The sequence below is a fragment of the Eptatretus burgeri genome, chromosome 12 (genome assembly GCF_056783735.1).
Source record: "Eptatretus burgeri isolate ZD-2024b chromosome 12, Ebu_testis_v1, whole genome shotgun sequence".
NCBI classification, from domain to species: Eukaryota; Metazoa; Chordata; class Myxini; order Myxiniformes; family Myxinidae; genus Eptatretus; species Eptatretus burgeri.
In genome coordinates this window covers 12,141,645-12,165,358 of record NC_140972.1, presented here as the reverse complement: position 1 = coordinate 12,165,358, position 23,714 = coordinate 12,141,645, and the positions used below count along the sequence as shown (strand labels likewise).

General features: G+C 45.5%; 1 protein-coding gene across 2 annotated transcripts in view; it reads left to right on the top strand.

Annotated features, from left to right (window-relative positions):
* Window positions 1–784: 784 nt before the first annotated feature.
* The window catches only part of HAX1 (HCLS1 associated protein X-1), a 30,167-nt gene continuing 7,237 nt past the window's right edge, over window positions 785–23,714 (top strand). The window contains exons 1-3 of one of the 2 annotated variants that reach the window (XM_085849542.1): window positions 785–1,113; window positions 1,334–1,518; window positions 1,659–1,789. In XM_085849542.1, coding sequence (XP_085705668.1) covers window positions 1,040–1,113; window positions 1,334–1,518; window positions 1,659–1,789 — 390 coding nt within the window. In that variant the 5' untranslated portion in view covers window positions 785–1,039. The remainder of the gene's footprint in view (window positions 1,114–1,333; window positions 1,519–1,658; window positions 1,790–23,714) is intronic. The other variant, XM_085849541.1, reaches the window with a different exon arrangement.

Genomic DNA, 23,714 nt, shown 5'->3' with positions numbered 1-23,714 from the left:
TCGTCAGTTGCGTAACACAAAATAAAGACTTTTCTAAAGAAAAACTGCGAAGATAAACTTAGACAATTATGAAAACGCTGGCAATTGACGAAAAACAGTCAAATCGCTGAGCGCTTTGCAATTGTGGCGGAAAAAAAACAGAACCGGAAGTTCCGCTGACGCCATCTTACACCTCCTGTTGAAGCCGCCATCGCTTCGACCGTTATCTAGAAACAAGCGTCATGGTCAAACAACATCGTGAAACGTCGTTATTCGCATGCCGTGTGTAATATTTAGGCCCATTTTCACCGATGTTTACATTCCTGCGTTCGTGGTGTTGTTTTGTAATGTTGTCCCTGTGGAAAACTTTGGTGGAGTAAGATGGCGGCCTGCTCGATTCCAATGTCACCATTGGCCAACTCGAGGCTTCAGCGACGATCTCTGTCCCTGCGATCAATATCGATGACGCGACAAAAAAAAATACTTCGATAATGAAACGACGCCCTCTATTTATCAATGGAAACACCCTTTTGCCTTCGATAACGAAAACAACTATTTCATACTCGGCAGAAAACTTCTTCTTCGTCTTAATCTTCTACTTCTTCTTCTTCTTTAAATGGCATTTTCAGAGCTGCGAGCCTCTAGATATGCCACGCACTTAAACATGTCGCAAGGAAAGAGAGCCATCAAGTTCGGGTAGACCCTATATACTTTGCCCCGAGCCGTTTCATTAATTTTAATACCGATTTGTGGAGTCGAGGGTGTTCACGGCTCAACCGGCACAATCTATCCGATAGGCCGAGCCAACTGATCCCCGTCCCCCCTTCCGCTGTGAAAAAGGAACACCCAGAGTCCCCCAAGCCCCGCACAGACGGCATTGTATAAAGAGGTGTATTTGTAAAGGTAAATAAACCGATCTATTCGGAGGAAGTTTTTTTTTTTCCGCACGAGGCCTCCTCGCCTTCCGAGCCGCCACCCGCCTGCTGGAGTTTATCAGTTCGCAGCAGAAGCACGTCGTTCAGAGAGCACGGCGCAGACACGGCACACACACACACAGCACATGGATCTGAAGGACGTGATCCGCGGCCTCTTTGGTTTTGGAGTCCATCGGACTGAGAGACCACGAACAGACGAGTAAGCGAATCGCCTGTTTGAATGATACATTCTCTGAAGGATCTTTTCACGTTTTACTTCAGATCGCTCGACGTCTCCAACGTCGCGTTCTCGGTTATCCTCGGTCTATAAAACAAAAAAAACCGCTTTGCTTGAAGATTGGATGTCCCCCCCCCCCTGCACACGTGCCGTCCTTCTAAACCCCCCTTTATTATTTTATCTCTCCCTCTGCTCGTGAAAGCCCTCCATCTGGTAGCCTTTGGGGTTGCTATGACGACGAGGATGACTATGACGATGGTGATGACTGCGGCCTACCTTTTGGAAACCATCACGGCGAGGCCTTCCCAAACCCGCACGATCCTTTCCGGGCCATGGATGACTTCATGAGGATGTTTGAGTCCATGTTCGACTCGGTCCCACATGCGGGTACGACCCTCCAGAGCAGGTCCACCTGGTGGTCCACTGATTGGATTGTTGATAAAATCTGCTCTCACCTGAAGGGCTGTCATCTTGTGTTTGTGCTGGGAAGTTGTGACCCGAATATTGCTTTTGTTTGTTTGTTTCAGAACCTTTTCTCAATGGAGGGGAACGTCCTCGTTCATTGAGGGATTTCATGTTGAAGTACCCCGACGGTCACCTCCCCCAGTGTGACGATGACGTCCCCACCGTGGATGAACACAAGCAGTACGATTCCGGGGTGAGTTGGCTGTGGGCCCCGCGGTGATTTCCTGACACGAGGAGCCCTTTCGGTGACGATAATATCGTGATGGAGCCCAGAGATCGCCCAAAAGGGCTAACAAGGGGTTAACTATCAAATAGTTAATTCCTAATTACGTGTACATTACGTTGCATGCCGTACCACCCCGATTAGCCACCGCCAGGAACACATGGCTCTTTAGTTCCTTGTCCTTCCTCTCTTTCCTCAGTTGTTTTCGAATCCCCAATTTCCATTAATTTTTGGGTGGTCGCAAGACTACCGTTATTGGGTGGTCGCTGCTAGACTACCCTTATTCTCAGTTTTTCCGTCTGTCGATGTTTGTTGGGTGGTCGCGAGAGTACCCTTATTGGGTGGTCGCGAGAGTACCCTTATTTTCACTTTTTCCGTCTCTCTGTATGTTTGTTTGTTTTGTTTGTATGTGATGGACAGCTCTGGAGGCCAGAGGAGTCAACCGATTTTGATGAAACTTGACAGGTAGGTTCATACCAGGATCTAGTTCGATGCTTTTGAACACCGCTGCTATGGACACCACTGTTGCCTAGCAACGGGACTTTGAAATTTTTGAAAAATCCCAAAAAATTAATTTTTTCGAAAATCAAAAATCGGCTTCCAGGCTTTTATGCGCACTATAATCAACCTCTTTGTCAAAAAATTTCACCTGATCCGTCAAAAAATGAATGACGAGTATGCAATTATGTCGCGACAACCCATGTCGCCAACCGGCTTGTATGTTTGTTTGTATGTAATGGACAGCTGCTCTGGAGGCCAGAGGAGTCAACCAATTTTGATAAAACTTGACTGGTAGGTTCATACCAGGATCTAGTTGTATACTTTTGAGCACCGTTGCTATGAACGCCACCGTTGCCTTGCAACAGGACTTTGAAATTTTTGAAAAAATCCGAAAAAAAATTTCCCCCCGAAAATCAAAGATCAGCTTCTGCGCTTTTATGCGCACTATAATCAACCTATTTGTCAAAAATTTTCAGCCCGATCCGTCAAAAACTATGACTAATGCAATTATATAGCGACCACCAATGTCGCCTACCGGCTTGAAGCACTCTTTTTGTAACGTGTCCAGGGATAATTGTAACTTGCACAGTTCCTTTGTTCTCCTTTTTTTCTCCTTTGTGGGATTGGGATGGTTGTGGGAAGGTTGTGGGATTGGGATGGTTGTGGGAAGGTTGTGGGATTGGGATGGTTTTGGGATTGGGAAGTGATTTTTTTTTTTGTGACAGGAAGTGATTTAAAAAATGTTTTTTGACAGGAAGTGGTTATTTTGTGACAGGAAGTGGTTATTTTTTTTGAAAACAGGAAGGAAACAGGAAGTGGTTATTTTGAAACAGGAAGTGGTTATTTTGAGACAGGAAGTGGTTATTTTGTAACAGGAGAAATACCATCCATCCCACAGTAGAATGGTAGAATAACTACCATCCCAATCCCACAACCATCCCAAAACCATCCCAATCCCAATCTCACAACCATCCCAATCCCTCAACCATCCCAATCCCACAACCATCCCAATCCCACAACCATCCCAATCCCACAACCATCCCAATCCCAAAACCATCCCAATCCCACAACCTTCCCACAACCATCCCAAAACCATCCCAATCCCAAAACCATCCCAAAACCATCCCAAGCCCACAACCATCCCAAAACCATCCCAATCCCACAACCATCCCCAAACCATCCCAATCCCAAAACATTCCCAATTCCACAACCATCCAAAAACAATCCCAAAACCATCCCAATCCCCAAATCATCCCAATCCCACAACCATCCCAAAACCATCCCAATCCCACAACCATCCCAAAACCATCCCAATCCCACAACCTTCCCACAACCATCCCAATCCCTCAACCATCCCAATCCCTCAACCATCCCAATCCCAAAACCATCCCAATCCCAATCTCACAACCATCCCAAAACCATCCCAATCCCCAAATCATCCCAATCCCACAACCATCCCACAACCATCCCAAAACTATCCCAATCCCACACCCATCCCAACACCCTCCCAATCGCACAACCAGCCCAAAGCCATCCCAATCCCACAACCATCCCAAAACCATCCCAATCCCACAACCATCCCAATCCCACAACCTTCCCTCAACCATCCCAATCCCACAACCATCCCAATCCCACAACCATCCCAAAACCATCCCAATCCCAAAACCATCCCAAGACCATCCCAATCCCAAAACCATCCCAATCCCACAACCTTCCCACAACCATCCCAATCCCACAACCTTCCCTCAACCATCCCAATCCCACAACCATCCCAATCTCACAACCATCCCAATCTCACAACCATCCCAATCTCACAACCATCCCAATCTCACAACCATCCCAATCCCAAAACAATCCCAATTCCACAACCATCCCAAAACCATCCCAATCCCAAAACCATCCCAATCCCACAACCATCCCAAAACCATCCCAATCCCACAACCATCCCAATCCCACAACCTTCCCACAACCATCCTAATCCCACAACCTTCCCACAACCCTCCCAATCCCACAACCTTCCCACAACCATCCCAATCCCAAAACCACCCCAATCCCACAACCTTCCCACAACCCTCCTAATCCCACAACCTTCCCACAACCATCCCAATCCCACAACCTTCCCACAACCATCCCAATCCCAAAACCATCCCAATCCCACAACCATCCCAATCCCAAAACCATCCCAATCCCAATCTCACAACCATCCCAAAACCATCCCAATCCCCAAATCATCCCAATCCCACAACCATCCCAAAACCATCCCAATCCCAAAACCATCCCACTCCCAATCTCACAACCATCCCAAAACCATCCCAATCCCCAAATCATCCCAATCCCACAACCATCCCAAAACTATCCCAATCCCACAACCATCCCAAAACCATCCCAATCCCACAACCATCCCAAAACCATCCCAATCCCACAACCTTCCCACAACCATCCCAATCCCTCAACCATCCCAATCCCACAACCATCCCAATCCCACAACCATCCCAATCCCACAACCATCCCAATCCCACAACCTTCCCAAAATCATCCCAATCCCACAACCATCCCCAAACCATCCCAATCCCACAACCATCCCAATCGCAAAACCATCCCAATCCCACAACCATCCCAAAACACAACCATCCCAATCCCACAACCATCCCAAAACCATCCCAATCCCACAGCCATCCCAAGACCATCCCAATCCCACAACCATCCCCAAACCATCCCAATCCCAAAACAATCCCAATTCCACAACCATCCAAAAACAATCCCAAAACCATCCCAATCCCAAAACCATCCCAATCCCACAACCATCCCAAAACCATCCCAATCCCACAACCATCCCAATCCCACAACCTTCCCACAACCATCCCAATCCCACAACATTCCCACAACCATCCCAATCCCACAACCATCCCAATCCCAAAACCATCCCAATCCCAATCTCACAACCATCCCAAAACCATCCCAATCCCCAAATCATCCCAATCCCACAACCATCCCAATCCCACAACCATCCCAAAACCATCCCAATCCCACAACCTTCCCACAACCATCCCAATCCCTCAACCATCCCAATCCCACAACCATCCCAATCCCACAACCATCCCAATCCCACAACCATTCCAATCCCACAACCTTCCCACAACCATCCCAATCCCACAACCTTCCCTCAACCATCCCAATCCCACAACCATCCCAATCTCACAACCATCCCAATCTCACAACCATCCCAATCCCACAACCATCCCAAAACCATCCCAATCCCAAAACCATCCCAATCCCACAACCATCCCAAAACCATCCCAATCCCACAACCATCCCAATCCCAAAACAATCCCAGTTCCACAACCATCCAAAAACAATCCCAAAACCATCCCAATCCCAAAACCATCCCAATCCCACAACCATCCCAAAACCGTCCCAATCCCACAACCATCTAAATCCCACAACCTTCCCACAACCATCCCAATCCCACAACCTTCCGACAACCATCCCAATCCCACAACCATCCCAATCCCACAACCATCCCAATCCCAAAACCATCCCAATCCCCAAATCATCCCAATCCCACAACCATCCCAAAACTATCCGAATCCCACAACCATCCCAAAACCATCCCAATCCCACAACCATCCCAAAACCATCCCAATCCCACAACTTTCCCACAACCATCCCAATCCCTCAACCATCCCAATCTCACAACCATCCCAATCTCACAACCATCCCAATCTCACAACCATCCCAATCCCAAAACCATCTCAATCCCACAACATCCCAATCCCAAAACCATCCCAAAACCATCCCAATCCCACAACCATCCCCAAACCATCCCAATCCCAAAACAATCCCAGTTCCACAACCATCCAAAAACAATCCCAAAACCATCCCAATCCCATAACCATCCCAAAACCATCCCAATCCCACAACCATCCCAAAACCATCCCAATCCCACAACCATCCCAAAACCATCCCAATCCCAAACCAGCAACCATCCACAAACCATCCCAATCCCACAACCATCCCAATCCCAAAACCATCCCAATCCCACAACCATCCCAATCCCAAAACCATCCCACAACCATCCCAATCCCACAACCATCCCAAAACCATCCCAATCCCAAAACCCTCCCAAAACCACCCAATCCCACAACCATCCCAATACCAAAACCATCCCAAAACATCCCAATCCCACAACCATCCCAATCCCACAACCATCCCAAAACCATCCCAATCCCACAACCTTCCCACAACCATCCCAATCCCTCAACCATCCCAATCCCTCAACCATCCCAATCTCACAACCATCCCAATCTCACAACCATCCCAATCCCACAACCATCCCAATCCCACAACCATCCCAATCCCACAACCATCCCAAAACCATCCCAATCCCACAACCATCCCCAAACCATCCCAATCCCAAAACAATCCCAATTCCACAACCATCCAAAAACAATCCCAAAACCATCCCAATCCCACAACCATCCCAAAACCATCCCACTCCCACAACCATCCCAAAACCACCCAATCCCACAACCATCCCAATACCAAAACCATCCCAAAACCATCGCAATCCCAAACCCGCAACCATCCACAAACCATCCCAATCCCACAACCATCCTAAAACCATCCCAATCCCAAAACCATCCCAATCCCAAAACCATCCCAATCCCACAACCATCCCAATCCCACAACCATCCCAAAACCATCCCAATCCCAAAACCCTCCCAAAACCACCCAATCCCACAACCATCCCAATACCAAAAACATCCCAATCCAACAACCATCCCAATCCCACAACCATCTCAATCCCACAACCTTCCCACAACCATCCCAATCCCACAACCATCCCAAAGCCATCCCAATCCCACAACTTTCCCACAACCATCCCAATCCCAATCCCACAACCATCCCAAAACCATCCCAATCCCAAAATCATCCCAATCCCACAACCATCCCAAAACTATCCCAATCCGAAACCATCCCAATCCCATAACCATCCAAAAACAATCCCAAAACCATCCCAATCCCAAAACAATCCCAAACCCACAACCATCCAAAAACCATCCCAATCCCACAACCATCAGGTCAGGTCAGGTATGGGAGCATGTGCCAGAACAGCGCGTCGCTGCGTCCACTTTCCGCCGGTACTCCAGGGGCCTCCGTCTGGCCATCCCCCAGGCAGATGCCAGGCCCATCCCCATCTCCTTGAAATGATGGTCAACCTGTTGCAACCATGAGGCACGTGGTCGGCCCACTGGCCTCCTCCACTCATGAGACTCCCTCGCTGAGAGAATCTGGTGAGCAGGATCAGAGTCAGGAAAACGAGCCACATGTCCATACAGCCGCAACTGACGCTCACGGACTATGCAGGTAACAAATCTCATCCGAGTCTCTCTCAGCAACCGCTCGTTGGACACAAAATCCGACCAGCGATAGCCAAGGATTCTCCGAAGAGACCTGGTACCAAAGGAATTAAGTCTCCATCTCAGATCCTTGGTCAGATTCCAAGTCTCGCACCCATAGAGCAAGACTGGAAGTACCAAGGACCTGAAGACTCGGACTTTCGTCCTCCCGCACAAGTACCGGCAGCGCCACACCCCATGATCCAGTGAATCCATGACTCCCCAGGCCCGACCCAGACGTCTATTGACCTCTGACTCGCAGCCAGAAGAGACATGAATATCACTGCCAAGGTAAGTGAATCTCTCCACGACCTCAACATCCTCACCACAAACAGACACAGACAGGACAGCAGCATCCAAGATGTCACCGAAAGCCTGGATCTTAGTTTTGACCCAAGAAACCCGTAATCCCAACGGCTCCGACTCCTCATTCAGCACCTCGAGGGCCCCCAAGAGGATGTCTAAAGTCTCCGCAAAGATGACTGCATCATCTGCAAAATCAAGGTCCGAGATCTTGACATTCCCAAACGATGCACCGCAACTTGATCTCTCTGACATCCTCCCTAAAATCCAGTCCATACAAGTGCTGAAAAGTGTGGGGGCAAGTACACATCCCTGACGAACTCCAGTAACAACTGGAAATAAGTCAGAGATGGTACCACCACACTTCACAGCACTCTCAGTACCAGAGTAGAGTTCAGACATCAGATCGATCAGTTTTGGTGGCACCCCACGAAGACCAAGAATCCTCCAGAGGACATCCCGATTCACTGAATCGAACGCTTTACAGAGATCAACATAGGCTGCAAGCAGCCCCTGCCGAAACTCTCGTCTGCATTCGGTGAGGACACGAAGTGCAAGGATACGGTCAATCGTTGACCTCTTTGGTGTAAAGCCTGACTGTTCTGGACGCTGGTGCTCAAGCAGATGGTGGCGAACCCTATCAAGAATTATCCGAGCAAAGACCTTGCCCGGCACTGAGAGCAGCGTCACCCCTCGGTAGTTGTTGCAGTCTTGGCGATCACCCTTCCCTTTCCAGAGAGGGACAACAAGGCCCCTCTTCCAGTCAGTTGGGATGATGCCTGTGTTCCAGGCAGAGCACAAAACTGCATGCAACGACACGAGTGCAGCATTTCCACCAGCCTTGAGAAGTTCGGCATGGATGCCACAGATCCCTGGAGCTTTGCCCCGTTTCTACTGGTTCACCGCAGCCCGTGTTTCCACAAGCGAAGGTGGACCACAGTTGATTCGAGGGTCAGCAACAGGGATTGTAACACCCTTGACGTCCAACTCGACAGCTGGGGGATCAGCCTGGTACAACCGCTCAAAGTAACCGGCCCAGCGGGCCTTCACTTCAGACTCCTCTGTCAAGAGCCCACCACTCTCTGCTCTAACTGCAGTGCTCCGAGGGATGGGGTGGATGAACGCAATGCGTGATTTCCCCTGTAAGCGGGACGAGAATCACCTGTCCACAGGTGATGCTCTTCCCCCTCACAGATTCCTCGCACATAGGCCTCCTTGTCCACCCTCAGTGCACGTACAGTTTTATGCCTCAGCTCCCTGAACAGCTCAGCTCTGCCATTCAGCCTGGCCCTGCGACTCTGGTCAATGGTATCCAGTGTCCCTTGAGAGACAAAATTCTTCTTTGCCCTGCGGTGAGTTCCAAGACATCCACCGGCAACATCAAGGACGGTGGTCTTGAAGGCACTCCACAACTCTTCAGAACCCCCCAAAGCAGCCAGACCCCCCAAATGTCCACTCAGCCTGTTCGCAAACTCCTCAGCTCCTCTCTCATCCCTGAGCATGCCAACGTCCAGCCGAGGCTGGGATGGTACCATTCTCCAGGATTTAAGGTGCAGCTTTAGAGTTGCTGCAACAAGCCTGTGGTCAGTATTGAGGAATTGAGCACTCCGGTAGACCCTGCAGTTCTGGATCATCCTCCAACGACCGTCATTGAGGACATGGTCAATCTCCTTTGCCACACCACCAGCGTTGGAATACCAAGTCCAGCGATGAGCTTGTGGGCGCTGAAACTATGAACCAGTCACCCTATGTCCATGACTTATTGCAAAGTCAAGGAACTTAGTGCTATTCTGGTTCATAGTTCCTGACCCATGGGGACCAACACACACCTCATAACCATCCCTATCAGTTCCAGTCGATGCATTGAAATCCCCCAAGACTAGAGAGGAACAACATCCCAATCCCACAACCATCCCAAAACCATCCCTATCCCACAACCATCCCAATCCCACAACCATCCCAAAACCATCCCAATCCCAAAACCATCCCAATGCCAAAACCATCTGAAAACCATCCCAATCCCACAACCATCCCAATCCCACAACAATCCCAAAACTATCCCAATCCCACAACCATCCCAAAACCATCCCAATCCCACAACCATCCCAAAACCATCCCAATCCCACAACCATTCCAAAACCATCCCAATCCCAAAACCATCCTAAAACATCCCAATCTCACAACCATCCCAATCCCACAACCATCCCAATCCCAAAACCATCCTAAAACATCCCAATCCCTCAACCATCCCAATCCCAAAACAATCCCAATTCCACAACCATCCAACAACAATCTCAATCCCAAAACCATCCCAAACTCTCAACCATCCCAATCCCACAACCATCCCAAAACCATCCCAATCCCAAAACAATCCCAATTCCACAACCATCCAAAAACAATCCCAATCCCAAAACCATCCCAATCCCACAACCATCCCAATCCCACAACCATCCCAAAACCATCCCAATCCCAAAACTTGTTCAGCCTTTGACTTCAAGATCATCTCTCGGCAACACATCCCATGTTTTCCTCGGATGGCCTCTCGCTCTCCTTCCATTCACATTCATATTTATACACCTCTTCACACAGCTGCCCACCCCCATCCTTTCCTCATGTCTGAACCACGGACTTCTTATAATAACCTGGACCAGCAATGCCATCAACTCGCAGCAGTGAGAACTGAAGTCACCGGAAGTGGCTCAGCGGCCATGTTGCGTTGCCACTCGCGAGTCGCGCGCAATTCAAAAAACCTGTAGACGCATTCAGAGTTTTAACTATTTTGCCAGTATTTTGAATCGGTAAACGTAAAAATGCCACAGTGCGTGGCGTTCGGATGCAATAATAAGTCTGGGAAGAGCTCCACATGCACCTTTCATCGGTAAGAATGCGATTATTGATGCTTTTTTTTTATCTTTCAATCGTCAATCTATTTTTAGAGTATTGTTTTAAGAAGTTACAATTTAAACACTAAACGCCAGTATAACAATCTAAATGATGGCAAAGTACAGTCGATAATTTGAAAGAAAATGTAAAACAACGATATTATCCAGGAATACGCCGGAAATGAGTTTTCCAGGCGTCTAGAATTCAATTTTTTCTGGAGATTCATTCCCCCCATCCCCCCAGCGTAAATAGTTGGGCGGGTAGCTCACAATATTTGTCCATTTGGGGCACAGGCCCTCCCTATTCCGAGGGTCCTGGCTCCGCGGTCCACCTAACCCGATGTTACCCCCAAAATCATTTTGCTTCCTACGCGCCTTAGGGTTAGGGGGTCGTATCTATCTTGATATCAGTGATCACATGTTTGAGACGGAGGCAGACTGTAATCATGTATTCTCTCATACAGCACATCTGTGAGTGCTATACAAAGATTCGTCTCCACCATGTTGTTCGAACCATGAACACTGGATTGAAAGATAAACCCATCTGGAAAAAATTCAGCAAACTGCTCCGATTTGCACATCAATAGTTTACTAACCATTTGCATTGAAGTGTTTCTCCTCGGTTTCGACATATCTTATGTTTCAACCTACTGCGATTATAATAGTTGATCGTCATCTTCGATAGGTCAATGCATATTAAACCAGTCTCATTAGTGTGTAGATTATAGATCATGTTTATTAAGGTTGTCCAATGTCTATTCAATGTTTTCATGATTGATCAATATATTATAGGCCATACAGGGTAGCTTTAAGCTACTCACATAGGGGGTAGCTTTAAGCTACCCACTATGGCCTATAATATATTGATCAATCATGAAAACATTAATGAGACTGGTACTGGTTCAATATGCTTCGACCTACTACAGAAAGCTACCCTCTATAATATACACATATTAATAGGAGGCCATAGGTTTGTCTGTAGATTATAGATCATATTTATTAAGGTTGTCCGATGTCTGTTCAATGTTTTGTCAATATATTATTAATTATAGGCCATAAGGCCTATTATTATAGGGGGTAGCTGAAAGCTACCACCTTATGGCCGATAATAATACAAATATTATAGGCCATAGGGGGTTAGCTATACACATTACATTGATTATCATCAACACATTACACTGATAATATCATCAGATCATATGACATATGATATGATTATCATTCATGAGAATTGTGACACCTCGTACTCACTCACCTTATTGATTCGTGCTGCAGAGCTTATATTAGCTTGGTAGTGATAATGGGCGGCGGAGACTGTTGTTAGTGAAATGAAAATCCTGTTCTTCTTATTAAGCTGTACAAAAATGTTGTTTCCAGCGAGAAATTCGGCACAGATTAATGTATTCAATCTGTGAATTCGGATTGGCAACGCAACATGGCGACTTCAGTCGACCTCTGACTTCAGTAGACAGAGGCCGTTGCTGGTCCAGGTTATTATAAGAAGTCCGTGGTCTGAACCACCTCAGCCTACCCCTACACATGCTTTCCATATCTAACCTATCTCTTAATTCCACAGTTGGTTTCCTATGCTTCCGTATCACTTCACACATCCATCTCACCATTCTCATTTCATTTCGTTCACACCTCCGTTCATCCTCCTTTTTGATCACCCATGTTTCACTGCCATACAACATCACGCTGCCAACGCAAACTGCATAAATTTTTCCCTTTAACGGAGAGAGGTCCCTCTTGATGTCAATCTTGAGAGGTAGCACTCCCTAAACTTCCTCCAGCCACTTCTAATTCTTGTATTCACTGCTGCCTCCACACCACCACCTGCATTAATCATATCACCAAAGTAACATAATTTATCTACACATATCTACACATTCCTTTCCTCTCTAACTGGAGGCACTTGTTTACCTGCACAAACAGCACATTTGAAGTCAAAAACTCCCTGCAGTTTACCCCTGATGCCACGACACCTCTTGTGCACACAGCAGTTGCAGGATATACACATTGAATTGTTACCTTCACCTTTTGTACAGACAGCACAGGGCCACGTCCTCCTGTTTTCCATGTAATCACCTTCAGTCCTCTGGTCTCCATACTGCATATTTACCCATTATCTCTTCCACACTGTTGGTTATGAGCACGAGGTCTCCATCGTGAGCCTCCTCTAATTCCTGTGATATAGCCGCAAGAACCATGATGAACAGGATTGGACTCAAGACTGAACCCTGATGAACATCCACTTTCACTTCAAAATCCTCACTCTGCACTCCATTTACCCTCAGAGGTTTTTCGCCCATCATACATTGCCATGACTACCCTAACTAACCAATCCTCCACACGTAACTTTTTCATGGACCTTTCTGAGGAACCCTATCAAATGCCTTCTCCAAATCCACAAATATAAAGTAGAGTTTCTTCTTCCCCAGATAATTTTCCTGTAATTTCCTGACTATAAAAATTACCTCCATCGTGCCCCTTCCTGTCATGAAACCAAATTGCATTTCATATATATTAAAAGCCTGTCATCAATTTATCCATGACTCTCTCCACCACTTTCATTCCATGGTCCAACAACTTCACACCCCGATAGTTGCTCTGAACTAAGGCATCACCCTTCCCTTTATAAATATTCACCATTACACTCTTCAACCAATCATGTGGGACAGACTGCTCCCTTATAGTGGAGCAGCAGGGGCCAGAAAAGAGGCTTATTGAGTGAGATACCCACACCAGCAGGACCACATTTTCTAATGTGGTTATTGTTGACCACCTACTATCCGTGTACATGGAAACCAATGATGCCAGATTGGGAAATGGTGGCATTCTGAGAAATAGGTCAATTAAGGTCGTTGACCCCTGAATCTTCTTCTTCCTCTTTCGGCTTGTTCCCGTTAGGGGTCGCCACAGCGGATCAACCGTCTCCATTTCGCTCTATCCTCCACATCTTCCATTGACACTCCAACCACCCGCATGTCTGCCCTCACCGTATCCATGAACCTCTTCTTTGGCCTTCCTCTTCTCCTCCTGCCTGGCGGCTCCATCTTCAACATCCTTCTCCCGATATACTCCGCTTCCCTCCTATGCACATGTCCAAACCATCTCAATCTCGCCTCTCTCACTTTGTCTCCAAACCATCCTACCAGCGCTGTCCCTCTAATATACTCATTTCTTATCCTATCCATCCTCGTCACTCCCAACGAGAATCGCAGCATCTTTTACTCTGCCACCTCCAGCTCCGCTTCCTGTCTTTTTGTTAGTGCCACCGCCTCCAAACCATACAACATAGCTGGTCTCACTACCGTCTTATATACTTTCCCCTTCACTCTTGCAGCTACCCTTCTGTCACAAATCACTCCTGCAACTCTTCTCCACCCACTCCATCCTGCCTGCACTCTCTTTTTCACTTCTCTCCCACACTCTCCATTACTTTGGACAGTTGATCCCAAGTATTAAAACCAATCCACCTTCCCCACCTCAACTCCTTGCAACCGGACCATACCACCACCCTCCCTCTCATTTACGCACATGTACTCCGTCTTACTCCGACTGACTATCATTCCCCTTCTCTCCAGTGCGTACCTCCACCGCCCGAGGCTCGCCTCAGCCTGCTCCCTACTCTCCCTACAGATCATGATGTCATCCGCGAACATCATAGTCCATGGGGACTCCAGTCTGATCTCGTCCGTCAACCTGTCCATCACAATTGCAAACAGGAAAGGGCTCAGAGTCGATCCTTGGTGCAATCCCACTTTTACCTTAAACCGGTCCGTCATTCATACCGCACACCTCACCGCTGTCACACTGTCCTCATACATATCCTGTACGATCCTCACATACTTCTCCACCACTCCTGACTTCCTCATACAATTCCACAACTCCTCTCTTGGCACCCTATCATAAGCTTTCTCTAAATCCACAAACACACAATGTAACTCCTTCTGGCCTTCCCTATACTTCTCCATCAACATTCTCAAAGCAAACATCGCATCAGTGGTGCTCTTTCCTGGCATAAACCCATATTGCTGCTCACAGATCATCACCTCTCCTCTCAACCGAGCTTCCACTACTCTTTCCCACAACTTCATGGTGTGGCTTGACAACTTTATCCCTCTGTAATTTCCACAGCTCTGCACATCACCCTTATTCTTGAAAATCGGAACCAGTACACTTAATCTCCACTCCTCCGGCATCCTCTCACTTTCCAAGACTTTATTTAACAATCTGGTTAACAACCCCACTGCCATCTCTCCCAAGCACTTCCATGCCTCCACTGGTATACCATCTTGGCCAACCGCCTTTCCACTTTTCATCTTCTTCATAGCAGTCCTCACTTCATCCTTACTGATCCACCCCACTTCCAGATTCACTATCTCCACCTCTTCCAACCTTCTCTCTCTCTCATTTTCTTCATTCATAAGCTCCTCAAAGTACTCCATCCACCTTCTCAACACACTCTCCTCGCTCGTCAGCACATTCCCATTTGCGTCCTTTATCACCCTAACCTGCAACACATCCTTCCCAGCTCAGTCCCTCTGTCTTGCCAATCGGTATAAATCCTTTTCCCCTTCTTTTGAATCCAACTTCTCATACAGCTCGTCATATGCCTTTTCCTTGGCCTTTGCCACCTCTCTGTTTGCCTTTCGCTGCCACTCCTTGTACTCCTGCCTACTTTCTTCATCTCTCTGACTATCCCACTTCTTTTTCGCCAACCCCTTCTTCCTTATACTTTCCTGTACTTCCTCATTCCACCACCAAGTCTCCTTATCTTCCTTCCTCTGTCCAGATGTCACACCAAGTACCTTCCCAGCTATCTCCCTCACAACTTCTGCTGTCGTTGCCCAATCATCCCACCCATCTTTACCACCATCCAACGCCTGTTTCACCTCCTCCCTAAATTTCACGCAACAGTCTTCCTCCTTCAGCTTCCACCATCTGGTCCTTGGTTCAGCCCTCACTCTCTTCCTCAACCTCACCTCTAAAGTCATCCTACAGACCACCAATCGATGCTGTCGAGCTACACTCTCCCCTGCCACCACCTTACAGTCACTAATCTCTTTCAGGATGCATCTCCTGCTTAAGATGTAATCCACCTGTGTGCACTTTCCTCCACTCTTCTATGTCACCCTGTGTTCCTCCTTCTTGAAATACATATTTACCACTGCCATTTCCATTCTTTTTGCAAACTCTACCACCATTTGCCCTTCCACATTTCTCTTGTTGAGACCGTACCTACCAATCACCTCCTCATCCTCTTTATTCCCTTCCCCAACATGCCCATTGAAATCTGCTCCAATCACCACTCTTTCATCCTTGGATACACTCTCCACCACTTCATCTAACTCACTCCAGAAATCTTCTTTGTACTCCATCTCACACCCCATATGTGGGGCATATGCACTGATGACATTCATCATCACCCCTTCAATTTCCAACTTCACACTCATCACTCGGTCAGATACTCTCCTCACCTCCAATACCCTCTTGACATAATCTTCCTTCAGGATTACCCCGACACCATTTCTCCTCCCATCCACACCATGGTAGAACAGTTTGAAACCACCTCCAATGCTCCTGGCCTTGCTCCCCATCCACTTGGTCTCTTGTACACACAGTATGTCCACCTTTCTTCTCTCCATCATATCAGCCAACTCTCACCCTTTGCCAGTCATCGTCCCAACATTCAGAGTTCCAACTCTCACCTCCACACTTCTACCCTTCCCCCTCTCCCACTGCCTCCGGACTCGCCTTCCCCGTCTCCATCTCCTCCTTCGCCCAGCAGTAGCACAATATCCACTGGTACCCTGCTGACCACCGGTACCGGTGGCGGTCGTTGGTAACCCGGGCCTCGACCGATCCGGTATGGAAATTCGTTTTGTTGTCCGCATAATGATTTGGCATAGGTTTTTACGCCGGATGCCCTTCCTGACGCAACCCTTGTCGCCTCTTACGACACACAGGGATATGGTACACCTATTCTAACTGGGGCATACACCGGGCCCAGTACAACTGGTACTCTTTTCGCCGACCTCGGAAGGATGGCAGGCTGAGTCAACCCCCTGGTGTTTTCGACTTGGTTTATATATATATATATATATATATATATATATATATATATATATATATATATATATATATATATATATATATATATATATATATATATATATATATATATATACATACATATACATATACATATATTAATTCAATGTCCCAATGGGGCTTGAACTCAGGACCTTTTGGGTCCCAAGCCACTGCCCTAACCACTGCGCCAACACCAGCCCCCCCCCCCCTGGTGATTTTTTTGTTGACCCCCAAATTCGTTGATCCCTGAATTTGGCAACATTTACTAAAATGGCTATAGTTTTTATAATCTTCATGTTACAATACCTTGATATACATCAAACTGATCTGAAGACAAGAGGCTATAACATGCAATAACAAAAAAAAACAAAAATGTAGCTGATAATTGTAAGTGCAGAACCAATTTTATTGCAAATTTTGCCCCCAAAATCCAAATTTTCACATTTTTCAAATGCTTTTAGCTTCACTCAGCACACCCATTATATAAAAGTATCAAATATTAAGCATTAAAAAGTTTCTCTCGCGTCTTCTGCAATTATTCATATATAATATATTCTATTATCTTAAAGGTAAATCATATTTTCATCACATTTTGCCCAAGATGTCTGAAAATACCTGAAAATGGTATTATTCAATACTCATGGCAAATGACCATTAATTTCATATGAAATGTCTTTGAAATAATATATTGTTGTAAGGAATTATAATTGTTGATGAGTATATCAATAACACACAGGGATAGATCCAGAATTTTTGGAAGGGGTGGGGGAGGGGGTTACAAATACCTATGTACTAACACCCCCTCCCCCTTCCTCAATATCACTAAATACATATGCACTTAAAAAAGTGCCACCCCTAAACCCTGAACCTACCCTAAAATAATGCCCCTGACAAAGAATATTGGATTATATAAGATGATCCCATATTCCACAATAATCCTGAGATGACCCCCACATTCCTGAGATGGTCCCCACATGTGGCACTGCTATAAATAGCACTCTCATCAGCCATGAGTTTACAATGTATATGAAATTAGGTCAGTCACACTTGAACAGATGCAATAGACTACACATACTGCAGCATATTTTATGTGACACCCTCTTCTCTGTTAAAATGTAAGTATGAAAATATTTGTTTCTATTTTTTTAAAATTATGAATAGTCTTGTGATGACAATATATTACCATGTAGCAAATTTTCTGATGGAAAAACATGTGGTATTCTGAATGTTTTGCCTTCCGGCTGTTGAGCTGGGGTTAAATAGTATTGTCATGAGAATGTGTTGATTATGGAAGTCATGACTGCATAAATTTTATGCAAGGTACATGGTGTTGTGAAAAATAACCCCCCTAAAAGAATAAAGTCCAACGAATAGGGTTTATCCCTTGGTCTAAAATACTTATGAATTTACATTGAATTATTTTCAATTTCGTGGATTAAAGACATTCTGCCAAACTTTTGGTGACCAATATTTTTTATGCTTGCAGGCAGATCCACATTTTGTCTTAGTGTAGTCAAGATTACTTCAACAGCACTGAACAGTTTATTATTACAATATGGATGCAGAATTTGACTGCTCCCATTGCCAAGAAAGCTAAGGGAGAAGATACCATTGACATTGATAAGTGTCTTTTCTGCACAAAATCCTTTTCATCAAAGGAACAGCCAGTCACTCCAGTTCTTAACAAACTACGGTCCTTATTCTCAGCATGCAGACAACGGAATGACTCAGTTAGTCAGAAACTTTTGGCCCATGAATCTGATATTTCTGGAACAGTGGTGTTCAGGTATCACAGACAATGCAGATCAACATATGTAAGCCAACATCACATCAGAAGAGCTATTAAAACAGTTGATAACTCTGATGTAGTTTTGGATGATGGTGGTAATTCTAGTGGTGGTAATGGTGATGTTGCAAGTGGTGAGTGCCAACCACTTTACAAGATCCAAGGCATCAGTTGTGAAGTTTAACTGGAAATCTCGCTGTTTCATCTGTAGTGATCCTTGCAGCTCAAAGCACCGATTATCTTGGTCCAAGGTAGAGTCATCTGTGAAAGATGACCCTGAGCATCCCAACATGTACACCCGAGTTCTTCAAGCTGCAAAGGCTAAGCAAGATGATGGATGACATGATAACCAGACTTCAGGGTGTACCCAATAGTGATCTGGTTGCCATTGAGGCTCGTTACCACAGATAAAAGTCATACTACATCAACTATGTCAGTGGTCGCTCTATCACTGCAAGTCAGAACAGAAAGCAACAATTTGCTGCACACAGTACATCACAGAAAATTCACCAGAGCTTTTGAAGGAAGGACAGACCATTTTTGTCAGTGGTGGTCAAGAAGATCAAGCACCTTCCATTACGTGTGAAGGAGTAAAAGAAGTTGGTTCCTTGTGCTCCAACCAAGAAGAAGCAGACACAAGAATCATCCTCCATTCTGTAGCTGCAGCAGATGATGGGGCACAGACTATTGTGGTGTGCAGCCCTGATACTGATGTTCTTGTCCTCTTAGTTCACCATAGACAAGCAATCAAGACCAAAGAGATTTTCTTTTTGACTGGTCGTGATGGCAGGCACACACAGCTTATCCGTTATATACCTGTGCACACCATCTATGATACACTCACCACTGAACAGCAGACAATTCTTCTGTCAGTCTACTGCATGACTGGTTGTGATACGGTAAGCTCTTTTTTCAGCCATTGAAAGCGCACTGCCTTTAGGATAATGATGCAGAAAGCCGACCAGTTCCAGCCTCTTGGTCTGCTAGGATCTGATGAGCAAAACATTTCAAAGGAGATAGAAATGGCAGCCACAAAGTTTGTTGGCTACATGTATGGCAAGACAAACTGCATGTCATTGAATGCCCTGAGGTGTCAGAAGATTGGACAGATTAACATCCAGGGAAAGAAACTACCACCAACAGAAGACGCTTTCAGTCTGCATCTACTTCGCTCTGCTTATCAGCTGGTTAATATGGAGACAAGCTGCTTACCCTTCTCCAACCTTACCTGATGCAACAGCATATGGCTTCGAACACAGCCCAGGTGGCACTGGTCTCCAGCCTCAAATGATGAGTCAATCGCCAGCTGCTCCAGAGTTGTTAAATGACCTTGTGTGTGACTGTCAACCCAATACCTGTGCAGTGGAGTGTTCTTGCTTGGAGAGTGGCCAACCATGCACAGCAGCATGCACCTGTAAAGCCTTGGTGGATGGAGGGGACAAATGATGTTCAAATCCCTTTACTCTCTGCATTTTACAGTGATAATTCAGACTCAGATGCAGACTAGCTATATCAACATAATATGTAACAATAATGTTGACAGTTTCTTGGCATTTATCTTAGTAACTGATAATTTTGTTAGAAAGATTGCATTTGATGCTAAAAGTGGAGAATTTGTACAAACAGCCATTTTAGTACTCAATATTTCTTTGAAATTTATTTTCAACAAAGTACATTTAAAAATTACCATTTAAAAAGTATTTATAGTATATAAGAATTTGTACCCCCCCCCCACCCCCCCCCCCATTTACACAAATCCTGGAACCATCCTTGTGTGTTGTTGATATACTCATCAACAAATATAATTCCTTGTGACAATATAATATTTGAAACAAATTTTTCTCTTAATAAATATAAAATTAATCAAGTTATAATGGTCATATGTCATGAGTACTGAATAATACCATTTTCAGGCATCTTGGACAAAATGTGATGAAAATGTGATTTACACTTTAGATAATACAATGTATTATATATGAATAATTGCAGCAGACTCCAGAGAAACTTCTTAATGCTTAATATTTGATACTTTTATATTATACATGTGATGAGTGATGCTAAAAGTATAGTGTTACGAATTTGGAATTCAGGTTCCTTTCGCTCAGTTATGTTGATAAGTGCATGTTCCAAAATTTCAACTTTGTGGCATACTTAGAAAGTATTAAACATTTATCAGAGTGAGTCAGTGGTGAGAAAGAACTTTAAATCCTGCAATAACTCGTGTATTGTTATGGGCCGGAGTTTGGTGGCTACAAACGACTACTTGGTGCAGCAGTAGAGACGTCTCCCACCGAATACCCGGAATTTACGTCGTGACTCTCGGACAACTCCGAAAGGTCACGGGTCACTTAAAGACCGTGATCGCCAATTCTTTGACGGCGTGGGGTAGGGTCATTAGCCAAATTTCAATATACCTAAGTACCCACGTCGTCAAATTACCAGGGAAGTCACACCCTCGGCCAGCTCTGTCCGAACCGAGTCGCAGGTACCGACTCGGATCCGGCGTAATCGAGCAGAGTTTCCAGAGCCCCACCAGTCCCAATGACAACTTACAGCACCAACGGCCTTACTATTTCTCAAGCCCGAACTGAACCAACAGCAGGGCTGAGACAAAATAGATGGAGAGTGGAGACGGCCAAACAAGGAATGCTGGTAATGATGGGTAGAGGAAAATGCAGGGGGTGGACGAGATTGATACATAAGCAAATTCTCAGGAAGAAATAAATTGGAACTTTATTTGGAGGGAGGTGGTTTTAACGGAGGTTGAAAAGATCATGGTTAGGGATGGGAGATGATATGAGATGGTGGTGAACAGCTGTCTAGAAGACCTTGAGTGAAGAATGAGATTGAAGAGAATGTGGAAATTGGTTCCAGAGGCAGAAAAAAAGAAGAGGAATAAATGAGTGGAGGTGAGCAGTGATCCTTGACTTGAGAGTAACTAATGAGATGCTACTCGTTGGTAACTCAATTCAAGGATGTGACGTCTATCATTGCAATTTGATAGATGTCATATATCACTCAGAAAGAGTTGTTAGGTACATTCAACATACTACGTCATTCATCAAATTGTGTTTTATACAAGTTAGAAGCCATCTCCTATGTTGAATTAAATGGTAACAGAGCAGCTGGTCACAAGTTTTATCTTGAGAGTAACATTGATTGGAGCCTGACGCAGATGGAAATAAATGATAAGATGTCCAAGAACATCTCAAAATGTTCGGGGTGCAGTTTGTTTTGTTTTTTTCACATAGAATGGGGTACTTTAATGAGAATTGTATCTGAAAAGTGCCATGCGTATTTTTCACAACATGCGTATTGTACACGAAACAGGCTTTCATTAACAAAATATTTATTATAACAGAGAGAGCGAGCAAGGAGGGGATGTGGGGGAAGGGTGAGAAGAAGAGATGCACAGCAAATCTGAGATAACATATATCTAATATATAAAGCTCATTCTCACCACTCACTGATCCACTCACTGACTGATATTAATGTTCGGTACCTTCCGGGTGATGTAGAAAGCTGAAATTTTGTGTGCCGACAGACATCGAAGCCGATACACCAGGAAAAATCACAGAACCGTCAGGAAGCGTTCGTAAATGAAAATATCAAAAAATAAGTGCAGCCTTGTTGTGCTCCTGCAGGTGAACGACCCGAGACAATGGGAAGTCATGCTGCAACTGCTGCTATTTATTATGTACCTACGTATGTAGTACGGTCCATTATTGCTTGGTGTGTGTGTGTGTGTGTGTGTGTGTGTGTGTGTGTGTGTGTGTGTGTGTGTGTGTGTGTGTGTGTGTGTGTGTGTGTGTGTGTGTGTGTGTGTCTCCTCCATAACTCCAAAACCATGTAACCAACAGCCTGAAACTTTGCATGCGCACGAAGAAAATATATCTCTGTGTGTATAATCTCTGTGCAATCATGACTCTTATTCATTTGGAACATGGGACATGGCAAAAGCTTAATTAGACATTACAGAATGTAGCCTGAGGTCCAGGTGTTGAGATCAGGTCCAAGGCTGATTGAGATCAAGCAATGTCCACACTGATCGTGGTAGAGAAGAGCTTTAATTCACACCAAACATGAGAGAGAGACAGAGACAGAGAGACAGAAACAGAGAGACAGAAACAGAGAGACAGAAACAGAGAGACAGAAACAGAGAGACAGAGACAGAGAGACAGAGACAGAGAGAATACCCACAGTAGTCCAGCTCAATGTAACTCCCTCGCTTGGCATTTTGGCTTGCCTTGTATGCAATTTGCCCTGCCCCCCCCCTCCCTTGTGGGCCATCTGTTTCTCCAATGCCAGAGATCAATTTTTTTTGAAGTAGAAAAGCCCAGTACTGTTTTCTCTCTTTGGACTGACAAAGTATTGATCTTCCATAAGCAGGAAGATCTGTTTTTGGTCAATGTTTAGCTAAGAATACCGAGGGTGACAGGAAGATTATTATCACAGCATTCCATCTCTTACTCTGCTAGCCAGATGTTGAGCAGCAAAGATAAATCGATAAATGCTTGTGGCCTTTTTTTAAAAGGTTACTTTCAACTGTTTAAAAAGTAATTCTGCCAAGAATGGCTATTTTTCAGTGTTGGGAGATGTCAATATCTCCACACTCGGCAATGATCCCCCCCTCCCCCACCAGCTGTGACCGGGAATAGCCAGAACCATGAATGGTGAGGGTTTGCTGTATTTTTATTTTTTTTCATCAAAGTTGGAGGTCTAACGTGAAAACTCAGTGGGTAAAAACACCAATGACCAGCACCTAGCCTGGTGTTGGCTTAGCGGTTAGGGTTGTGGCTTGGGATCCTCGGGTGCTGAGTTTGAGCCCCATTGGCCGCTGAATTAACACCAGGGGGTTGACTCAGCCTGTCATCCTTCCGAATTCGGCGAAATGAGCACCAGTATACTGGTAATGGGGGCAATGC